This window comes from Phoenix dactylifera, unplaced genomic scaffold (assembly GCF_009389715.1).
Source record: "Phoenix dactylifera cultivar Barhee BC4 unplaced genomic scaffold, palm_55x_up_171113_PBpolish2nd_filt_p 000465F, whole genome shotgun sequence".
In the NCBI taxonomy this organism is placed as follows: domain Eukaryota; kingdom Viridiplantae; phylum Streptophyta; class Magnoliopsida; order Arecales; family Arecaceae; genus Phoenix; species Phoenix dactylifera.
Genome location: NW_024067889.1, coordinates 77,843 through 89,654, shown reverse-complemented (window position 1 = coordinate 89,654; position 11,812 = coordinate 77,843). Strand labels below are relative to the sequence as shown.

General features: G+C 40.9%; 1 protein-coding gene across 1 annotated transcript; it reads left to right on the top strand.

Annotated features, from left to right (window-relative positions):
- The first annotated feature begins 290 nt into the window (after positions 1–290).
- LOC103711113 (E3 ubiquitin ligase BIG BROTHER-related-like) lies at positions 291–8,712 on the top strand. Its single transcript, XM_008797119.4, has 7 exons — positions 291–638; positions 743–1,028; positions 1,114–1,154; positions 4,461–4,502; positions 4,592–4,713; positions 4,803–4,911; positions 8,450–8,712. Exons 1-7 carry the CDS (start codon positions 435–437, stop codon positions 8,501–8,503), a joined length of 858 nt encoding a protein of 285 aa, XP_008795341.2. The 5' UTR covers positions 291–434; the 3' UTR covers positions 8,504–8,712.
- The last annotated feature ends 3,100 nt before the right edge of the window (positions 8,713–11,812 follow it).

Below are 11,812 nucleotides of genomic sequence, written 5' to 3'. Positions count from 1 at the left end.
GGTGACGAGAAAAAATGAATATATATATATATATATATTAAGTCATGGGATGGATGGTAGAGGAGTCCGTTTGCTTTGATTTTTTTGGTTTTCACCTTAAAATAAAACCAGACCGATCTACTTTTGTGCGTGCGCAGGATACTTCACCTTCGTGATGCACCAACCCCTCCACCTACGACAGGCCCCACACGAATCCAGTATTCCCCTCAAACTCCTTTCTTAAACTGCTCCACTTCTTAATAACGTTAAACCTCCCACTCCTATTCTTCTCCGCAACGGCTTAATTAGAATTAGAACTCGAATTCAGAAGTCCGGGATAAAATTGCCACAAAGCCTCGTAGTATTGCACTTCCAGTTTTCCATTTAAAGTTGGGTTTAAATCGCATATCTTTTCCATATCCCCCCCTTTTTCTCTCTCTCGCGTTCGCTCGCCGATGGAGAACGCGAAGGAGAGCGGCACCGGAGACAAGATTGCCGACGAAAACCATAGCCCGAAAACCCCAACACCGGCGGATGCCGAGGCCGAGCCCGCTGCAGGGTTGGCGCCACCGCCCCCGCGGCCGCCCGCCCGGACGCCCTTCACCGGCCTCAGCCAGGTCGACGCCGACCTCGCCCTCGCCCGTGCGCTTCAAGAACAAGTGAGCCCCCTTGACCCTCTCCCTCCCCCTATCGTTGGATCTTTGCTTTAGGGATTCGCGCTAGGTTTTCTGAGGTTCTTGGGTTTGGGGAATTCTTCGTCCAGGAGCGGGCGTACATGATGCTGCGGATGAACGGCGGAGAGGGCAGCGATTACGAGAGCTCCGACGGTGCGAGCGACGGGAACGATGACGGCGACGATCCAGACCACCGTATCCAGGAGGCGGGGAGCGCCGAGGGGAGCGATTACGGCGAGGACGCATTCGATGCCAACGACCGGTCTATCGATTCTGCCGAATTTGAGAGTGATGAGGCCTTCGCGAGGGCATTGCAGGACGCTGAGGAGCGAGAGGTGGCCGTCCGGTTGATGGCCCTTGCCGGATTGAACGACTGTGAGAAAATCTTTCATATTTTCTTTCTTACTGTCATCTATTATAGTGTTGGATCTTGAATTGATCTGAAATTTGTTATTTTTAGGGGGTGTGGAGAATCACGGGGACCATGGCAATCACTCTCAGGTGAGAGATCGGTAAATTTTTGTTTGTGATTGCTTCAGTTACTGAAGACCGCTGTATTCACTGATCCACCAAGAACTACAAAGTTGTTAGAAGTACGAAATTTAGGTTTTTTATCAGTTCATAATGAGAAACGGCTCTTGAATCATTTCGATCTATTTTATTACAAAGCTTAGCATTTTCATTAGTCATGGATGGACGATCTCTGTTGGTCATCTTGTTTTTTGCATGTTTGAAGTAATTTATCAGGTACCTGGAGATGTATTTATCTATTAGAATTTAGAAAACTGGTGTTTGCCTATAATCATCCATGAGTAGTGTGAAAAACCAAAGAGAGAAGCATTACAAGTCATTAACTTTATGTTGCATTGAAGTATTTTGGATTGTATGTTGCATGTTTTGTTATATCTTATAGGTAACATTAGATTCACATCCTCTACTGGAACCTCAGTTTGCTTAGCTTCTAAGGTTAAACAGGAAGAAACACCTTATTATGTCAGGGTTTTAGACTACCTTTGCTTATGTAGAACTAAAGGGTATCACTAGAGTTATGTCATAAAATGAAAGGTGTTAGGTAACAAAAGTCAGCGAAGTACCTTTTAAGTTTTGATCTAAGTAACTTTTATATGAAGCTCACATGAATACTAGGTTGAATGGGGGTATACATGTGAGCTAACTATGCTTACGTTATGACATAACTAAGTGAGATATTGAAGGAAAGGTTATGAATGTTCTACCTGAAACCCTACTCCAAATCAAATAAGTATAAAATGGATAAAGCTGTCTTAGTTATGCAGGGGCGGATTTAAAAATAGAAGGGAGATATGTATACGATGGCAGCATTGATTTTATAAATGAGATTATTTTAAAGATCTAAAACTAGGGAATATAAACTGAAAGATATTTGGTGAAAGTTCAGTAGATAGGATCTACATAACTACGTGGGGGTTCTTGAATTCCAGGGCATTTGTAATTTTTGAGCATTGTAGAGAGCTCTTTGCTAGTGAGTGTAAAGGTTTGGGGCTGTTATCTTAATTTAAGGCATGTTTGGTTGAAGGGAGTTGGACTCTGAAATGGGAATTAGAATGAGTGACTCCCATTCCAACCATTTGGTTGGAGGGAATCCCATTTCCATTCCGATTCTAGGAGGAATGGGAATGCCACAATCTCTCAAATCCAATCCCTACTCTCCTATACTATTCAAATCCTATTCCGATTCCGATTCTGATTCTAATTCTGGTCACGAACCAAATGCATCGGAGAATATAACCATTCCGACTTTTGTTTCCATCCGTTCCGATTTCAATTCTGGTTGTGAACCAAACGTGCCCTTAGTGTAATGTAAGATAATAAGAGTGAGTGATTTGCTAAGAAATCAAACGTGTGGGAGAAGAGAGCCACTGCAGGAGAAACTTGATCAGTGAAAGGACCAAGAAAAACTTGACTACCTAAGGGCTGAAGTAAGTTTTTCCTTTTCTCTTCTTGATGGGGCAATGCAGCCAAATGATTTGTATTGTAGAATTAGGTTGAGCTTTGGGATTGCAAGAGAAATTTAAGTAAATTTTAGGATTTATTAACAAATTAGGTTTCCGGTGAGAGGGGTTAGAAGGATGTTACCTGTGATTTTATTTTGTTGACAATGATGCTTACAAATTTATAGTAATTCCATCGTTGCAGTGTTTTTGCCGCAGATGTAAGATCAGATTTTGTAACTTTTGCATCATCTGAGATTGAAGCATTCACATCAAATAGTTGTCTCATTTCAGGTCTTTATCATGACAAATTGAGAATATCTTTTAGAGGTTCTTAGCTGCAAGTGCATTATGCTGGATGTCCGAGAGTACTAGGTTGCATATGTTTCTACACTTTTAAAAAGTTAATTTGCAATGTTTTCTGGCTAAGAAAGTTGGGGAATGTGGACTATTCTACACTTGAAACAGATTAGTTTTAAATAGTAATGTTTAAAGTTTCACACAACATGGGGTGTGATGAAGGATTCTGAAATAAGGGAATCAAATGAATATTGATTTAGATTGAAATTCATTCCCCTTGTGTGGTAGTGAAAGGTGATAAATGGAAATTATGGAATGAACAGAATGATTAAACTAATATCTGTTATTTTCTTTCATTTTCTGGATGTATCTGTTATTTAAGTTCTTAGAATATCAGAGACATTTACAACCAATAATGAGACTCACTTTTAACCCACTTATTTGTGAGCCATTATTGTTTCAAACCTACTCTGATTATATGATTGTGCCATAACATGATTTTACAAAAGTCCAACTATTTCATCTTGCTTGATCAAATTGATAAGAACATCAACTACATTTCTTCTGCTGTAAATGGAAAATCAAATGCTAATGTTTAAACAAATTATTTAGCACAAAACTTCATTTTAAGTTTTGGATTGGTTACGTTAATTCTAAGGGTATAAGATTGTTTGTGATTGCTATTAGCATATGGAGAATAAGGTATATTTCAGATCTTGAACTTGAATCTACAGAAATCTGAGTGAATTCTCATTTTGGTTGAACCATAAGGAGAAGTTAGGGAAACCATGTATAAAATCTTATCCTTTTCATTAGAATCACAAGTATTGTTAAGTATAGTTGTTCTTGCATAATCCAAATGTCTTATTCCCCAACTAGCATACAGCCTAGTCAAATTTAAACTCAAGAGAATATCCAATGCTGTTCACATGAAGTGAAAGATGTGGTTATCACCATGTTAAGCATAAGGAATTCTTACCTACTGAATAAAACTTACATTACTTGAAGAAACAAGCTATTGCGACATTACATTGCTTTATATGTCTAATTTTGATCTTGGCTTGGGTGATTTAATATTTATATAAAAAAATGTTTATTCTGGACAGCCACAATTGTCTTTAATGCTGTCACTATGTCCTTTCAGGACGCCTTACTTGGTGCACAAGATTGTACTACCCCTTGCTTCAAATGCTATCTATAAGAAACAATATCCTCTTCTGCAAAACAATGAATTATGAATTCCGCAACGTTTTTAACTATAATACGTTACTTGATGACTGAAACTACATTTCTGAGATTTTCTGATTGTTATCTATAAGAACATAAATGTAAATAATAACAGGGGGCCCTGTCACCTGTATGTAATAACAGGATTTGAAACTAGCTACTTAAGATTCCTTTTGCAGGCAATTACTTATGAGTTTCAGAGAGTTTATAGTGTAATCAATACAAACTGTATTAATACCTTGTGATTTGGGTAGCCAAGACTTCAGATGTAAATTTTCAGCCCTTACCCTTTATCTTCTATCTATCTCAGGATGCTTGGGAAGAGGTTGATCCAGATGAATACTCTTATGAGGTAAGATAAATTTCATTACATGATGTTTCACATTTAAACTTCGAATCTTGCATATGAATTGGTCTTTTATAATGTTTTTGTTATATCAGGAACTAGTTGCATTGGGTGAGGTCGTTGGAACTGAGAGCAGAGGCCTATCTGCTGTCACAATTGCCTCTCTGCCTTCAGTCAACTACAAGGCAGGAAGCGTGCAAGATGGCAACACTGATCAGTATGCGCAGGCTCTTACAGACTTCTAGCATCCTTTATCATGAGGGTTGATAATATGTTGTAAATTTGATGATTATTTATATTTTTTAGGTGTGTTATTTGCCGACTGGAGTATGAGGATGGTGAATCCATAGTTGTGCTCTCATGCAAGCATGCATATCATTCTGAGTGTATATACAAGTGGCTTCAAATAAACAAGGTATGATATTGTTAATACAAGACAGTTATAATTGTACTTCCATATTTTCATGATTTTCTATATTTTCATTTGTTTGATTAAGATCACTGTACATTTTAGTTTTTCTTTTAATGACAAACTAGTTAACATGGGATGGAACATATGTTGGCACAGCTGTTGTTAAAGACTGATTAATATTGTTGTTATACTTCTCATTTGCTTAGTTTTGCCAGGTCTTGATACCACCCCTTATAATTTTACATTTTGCCAAAATTCATTCCATTTGTTGGTTGAAAGTGACTATTTTTTTCTAATATTCATTTTTGAATTAAGATTTTCATAGGATATTTAGTTTCCACCTTTAGGCCTAACAGTCACTATAATCATCTACCTTTGGAAAAGATTTACATGGATAAGTATTGTTCTTTGGAGTTATTTTATTAGCACTTAGTGTGCTTCTTAATTCTTTTTTATTAAAATTCAAACATTTATCAACATTTTTTTGTTCGGAATAATATGATTTACTAGGTTACCATATATATGATATGCCTTGACCATTTGATATTTATTCAGTGCTAGTAATGTAACAATGTCTAAACAACTCGGGAAACAAAATTCTTGCTACCTAACCTTGTCCTTATGGAAAAAATGACTGGGTCCAGTTGTTTCTGATCTAATTGGTTATAATGTCGCATAAATGTTTGTTTGACTGGATAAGATGTGAAGAGTCATGGTTGTTTATATACTTATTCTCGGTGGATATTGCATGTCTTAGTCATTCTACTAGGTTATGATGAAAATTCGATGGTTACTTGTAAGATATCTGCTTTTCCTTGGTTTTCACTAATGGATGCGACATTCTCAAGTTTTTCATTTCTGTCTTTGTTGGTTGTTTTAGCTGGATCATCTTTGCAATATATTTGTTATTGGTTGGCAAACCATTCGGAATACAATTGGAACCATGTTAAAGATTCAGGTTTGATCAGTTATTAGGGGATTCCATCAATACCTCATCAAATTTAGTTCACTGTAAATTGGTGTAGAGTCTCTGCATTACCATTCAAGAAATCCTAATTGGTGGACTCTTCCTTTGATCTTGTTTCCTTATGAATGTTCCTGTCTCCTTTCCCAGTCCCTAGATTCTTGGAAGTCCTCTTTTTTTCTTGACACACTGAATTTGTGAACCATCAGGCCTTGGAGGCCATCCGCATGAACCGGTTCCCAAGCCTTTGAAGTGGCATTTGTAAGTTTTTTTTTTATTATTTTTTTAGAACGCTAACATAGTTTGACCACTTGCTAATCCCCTAACCATATTCTTTGCTCATTGCTTTTTGGATTTCAAACTCTTCACAATTATTGTCTTTGATCTAGACTAGCACTTATCTGTAGCTTTAGCTCTCTTGCAATGCTGCTTGGGAATTTGAATTTTTAAGATTTCCAGATGCCAACCCTTTGGGATATTTAAGCATGGCACAGCAGTCCTTAGAACCCGGAAATTGTATGCTATTTACATAGACTATATGTGTATCAACACATTTGCAACTTCTTCGTGGATTTTTGTTGTCATGGCAACAACTTTTAACTATTTCAAGTGCTAAACAATATTGTCTTAATGCATCTAGAAGTTTTAGTACCATGATGTAACCTTCTTTTCCCTTTTTCTTTTTGTTATATGACTTGAACTACATCATTTCTGACAAGCAGTACAATTGACCTTAGTAGATGGAAACTACCGTCTAGGGAAACGTACATGCATCAGAAACCCCCTGGAAACTTGAATTTGTACCCACTTCCTAAGAGCCACCTTGAAGTGTTTTTACTTTTTTGAACATCCACTTCCATTCTTGCTCCTGATTCTAGCAACTAAGGATGAAAAGTTCTACACAGGCTGTTGCATTAATATTGAATTCTTGTTGGAAACTTGCTCATGCACTTGCTTCTTGAGTACATCTTTTTTTTGTTCTGTTTTTTTCTCTTTTCTCTCCTTGAGAGATGTTGCTTCTTGGCACCTGACCCAAATATTCTCCCACTACTATTTTGTGTAATGAAACCACCTAGCAGATGGACAACTTACTTTGTCTCAAGTATGCTATCCCGGCCCGAACTGAGCGATACAAGGCGTATTGTACCGTACCGGTTCGTTACCAATACCCGGTATGGATGGCGTATTGGTATCTGATACGGATGGCATACCGACACTTGGTACGTCAAAAAAATTTCGTACCATACCATACGGACACTACGCTAGTGTGGCACTGGTATGGGGTCCGATACCGAGACGGCGATATTTTGTTTGTCCATGGTATGCCGAACCGGCCCGTATCGGCCGGTACGAACCGGTCCGGCCAGCTACCGGTACGCCAGAGCCGTGAAAACCGGTACAGGCCGGTTCCATGCCGGAGACGAAGAAGACGAAGAGAAAAAGAGAGAGCACGGGGAAGGGAGGGAGGGAGACCACCTGTGGCCGCCATCGGAGAGCCGCGGAGGGGCGTCGGAGGCCAGTGGGAGGCGGCGGAGCCCGGCGGGGGCGGGGGAACCCGCCGGGGCGCGGCGGAGGCCGCTGCCGTGTCCCCTGTTTCTTGGCCGCGGCCTCATCCTCCGCCGCGCCCCCGCGGTTTCCCCGCCCCCCACCGGCCTCCGTCGCCCCTCCGCGGCTCTCCGATGGCGGCCACAGGTGGTCTCCCTCCCTCTCTCCCCCGCGCTCTCTCTCGTTCTCTTCTTCTTTCCCGGCTCCGGCGGGAAAGACTTCTCGGTTCGTACCGCCCGATTTTCTTACGAACCGAAACCGTACCGGTCCGGTAGGCAACTGGTGCGCCTACCGGATTCGGTATGGCGGACCTTGGATTTGTCTGTTATCAAATTTTGATTGGCAACTTAGTTTGTCTGTTATTAAATTTTGTTCTATCGGAAAATATATTTCTAAATGTTTTCATTGGAAACAAGTGTACCCCATGTGACCTTGCTCTGCCCAGTGCTTTATTTTCCACCTTCTCACCTGAAAATATTACCCAAAATGGTGTCAATTATCTCACAGCCACTATTTTGGCATTAACCTCTCCTGTTTGCTTCTCTGCAGCATTCCCTCTTAGTTATTGCCCCTTCAGTCAGCAGTCGATTAATTGTAATCCTTACCTGGTCTTTAACTTTTATTTGACCCAGGGAGAATTGAAGGACTTTGTTTTATGAATTAAAATTTGAGCTTTCCTTTTCAGTTCAAACGTATCATGAACCTGAATTACTAGTAGCAGATGGGCAGGATATCATGAACCTGAATTACTAGTACCAGATGAGCAGGGTTTCCACTTATGCCTAAATTTAGATCATGAGAAGATGTTTGCAGGATACATCTTCAAAACTTTGTGCAATCGGAGACATGTTAAGATGATTGGAATTGGGCAGGAAAGTCCATTAGAAATTGCACCAGTTTTTATCTGATACGATGCTGTATTTTCTATAACACTAACTATTTCAGATCAATCTTATATTCTGATTATTGTTTTTATTTTTTTCTCAGGGTTCAGATGAAACTGACCCATCACATCTTTTTGATTTGGTGCAGGTATGTCCAATCTGCAGCACTGAGGTTTCTACCTCTGGAAATAAGCAGGAATGACACCTGATAGAAGTTGCCATTGCCTTATTTGAATGCAATGAGAAGAAAGCTCCTCTGGCTATATTTGTCTCAAATATTGCATCCATCGATACTCACTCATAGTCAAATGGAGTTGTTAGATGCTGCAACTTAAATGCATAAATTGCTATATTATGCAATATACTCCAATCCATAAATTCATTACCACTCCAGAGTATTCTACTTTTCTACTCTGTCCTTGCGGAGTTTATTTGCCTCCCTCAACCCGGGCCCAGGTAGCAGGCTCCCAGATAATGTAAACTGTAGGTAGGTGTTTTTGTGCTATAGTTCGAATTACTTATCTAAAAAGGGAGTAGAGATATTTTCTGGAATCATGATCTGCTGAACTGGTCGGAACCTGTACTGTACCGGTACCAGCCTCCACCGGTACGGTAAAACGGTGGAATTTGGTTCCGACCCCAAAGAGGTCAAAACCAAACAGTTCCTTGCCCGTACCGGTGCGAATCGGTACTGCTCGCACTAGTACAAGCCTGGTACCGGTGCAAACCGCACTGGTTCCCACCGGTACTCGCGGGGAAGAAGGGGGGAAGAGAGGAGAAGAGAGGAGGAGAGAGGGGAAGAAGACCTCTCGCGCTACCGGGCCTCTTTCTTCCTCCCGAGCACCTTGCGGGGAACAAGAGCTCCTTTGCTTGTAGGAGAAGGGGAAAAGAGAGGAGAAGAGAGGAGGAGAGAGGGAAGAAAAGAGGAGCTCAGGAAGAAGAGGAGGAAGAAAAAGAGAGAGAGAGGCCGCGGGGAGCGCACGCCCACGCGCGGGGACGCAGGCGCGAGTGGGGAAACGCGTCCCCGACTCGTGCCCGCACGCATTCCACGCGGTGGGAATCGTAGTCCACGCGCAGGGAACCACGCAGGCTCACCGTGCGGGGTAGCGAGCCCACGCGCTGCCCCGTGTAGGCGCTTTTAATGCGACATAGTGGCATTAAATGCTACCCTGCAGCATAACGCGACGCGCGCGTGTCCGCCCTTTTTTTTTTTTAGAACCGGACCGGTACCGGTCTTCACCGGTACGTCGGTTCGGTCGGTTCCGCGTACCTTGTCTGGAACACTAACATTATTCAGATTTGCATTCCCAAATTATATGGATTATGTTAAACTGACATGTTTAGACAATTACTGGTATATTGTGCTCTCTGATAATCCTGAATTATGTCTACGAACTTCATATATAGTTATTCTTGAGCCTAGGAACCTATTTTACTGAGTGATTTCATTTGGTTGGGCGAGCTAATAGCAAACTCCGGACCCATCATAAGGATGTGCTTATTCTGATTGATGAGATGCTAGTTCTGGGCTTATTGTACGGTACAGAAATCCCTGGTTAAGACAAAGCACAGGCTACGGTTGAGCCTTACAAATTGTGGAGAACTGAGAGCGACCCACATCTTCTGCTATGCAGTTGAACCAAGTGGAAGGACTCCTGTTGGTCGAATAGTAAGTGGCGATTGCAATCAACCCAGGCCAATAGTAAGTGGCGATGGTAAGTGGAAGGATTCTTTTTTTCGAAATTGATTTTAAGACCTATGAGGAGTTCCATTGAGTAGAGGATAAATTTGAGTTTGCTAACGCATTTCCTTTCAGCTCTGCACATGATAACTGTTATCATCTGCATATTGGATACAGTTGATAGCACCTGTTTTCTCCATTGCTCCGATACCAACGATTCGTTTACTGTGTGAAGCCAATTTCAGCATTCTTTCTAGGATGTCGATCACAGGAATGAAGAGCATGAGGGATGGAAGGGTCCCCTTGTTTGAGACCCTTCCTTACTAGAAGCCAGTTTGTGGGTTCGCCATTGATCATTAAAGCAAGCTTGTTTGAAGAATGTTTGAGATCCAGTTGCACCAACGTTTCCCAAAGCCTCGTGCCCTGAGTATCTTTATTGAGAAACTCCATTTAATATTGTCAAATGCTTTTTTTGAAGTCAATTTTGAGCATAAGTCCCTTGGTTTTAGTTCTGTTGCAGTAGGATAAAATCTCCATTGCACTTATGAAGCTGTGTGATATCTGTTTCCCCTCCACGAATGTGGATTGCCCTTCGGATGTCAGTGAATCTAGATGCTCAGCCAACCTGATGCTAAACACTTTGCATAAAATTTTCAGAATTCCATTTACAAGACTTATTGCTCGGTGGTCTCTAATGGATGTGCATTCTTGCTGCCTCGGAGCGAGGGAGATGAAAGAGAAGTTGTGTCTAGAGATGTCGGTTTCGTTAGAATTTATGTCAATGAAGAACTTGCGTACAGGTCTGTTTTGATTGAATCCCAAAAAATCTGGTAGAATGAAGCCAGGAATCCATAAAGTCCTGGCGCTTTGCCCTTCGATCGGCAAACCGAAAACAGCATACTAGGTCCAAAAGGTCATAGTTATGATCTGGAAATAGTTCTTTCCAATCCACTGACATGGGCATGTTTTCAGAAGAAACAAGGAGCTCGGTATAATAGCTGAAAAATGCTTCTTTGATGCAGTCTGAATCTGTAGTTATTTTGCCTCCGTGCATGATGCTGCAGATTATATTCTGTCTTTCTAGAGCTGGCAGTAATGTGAAAATACCTGTTGTTTCAATCGTTATACCTGAACCAATTGATTCTTGAGTGCTGTCTCCTCCTGCTTGAGGATTAAGTCTAGAGTTTTTGTCACGCCCTGATTCCGGCACCCGGGTCCGACCGCGTGACATGGCCGTACTCTCTAGGCAGAGCTCAAGAGAATATGTTAGATCTAAGATGAACAATATCCACATAATACTAACAATTATGATCAAATCAATCCAATAATGCCACTTATATTAAATAATCAACTAGTTCGATTAGAAAGTTTCAGATATCCATCGGTATTAGCAAAATAAAAGAGAGAACTAGCTAACTAACTACTAGCTGCATAAATTTCACATCCCTCCATTCGAACTATGCTTTCTGTGACTATAAAAAAATTGTAAAGAAGAATATGAGCTTTTTTAGCTTAATAAGAATTTCAAATTGCTGCACCAACTAGTTTTTTTAGTTGAAGTCTTGGGTTATAGATCTTTTGGCTCCCTCTTCTATTGTGAGCGCATTCGTTATTCTTCTTGGATGTCTATGTCTAGAATTGCTTGCTTGAGATCCTTAATCCTTTGGATGATGTTACCGCTTTTGCTTTTGTTCCATTTTTTTAGCTTGGAATGAACGTATCTGAGTTTTCCGACCATGGTGGCAGTTGAGTCTTCTGATGTTGGGGCTTCATTCCACCATAGCTTTGCGAGTCTTCAAATCTGAAGGTTTGTTGGTGATCTTCTTCTCA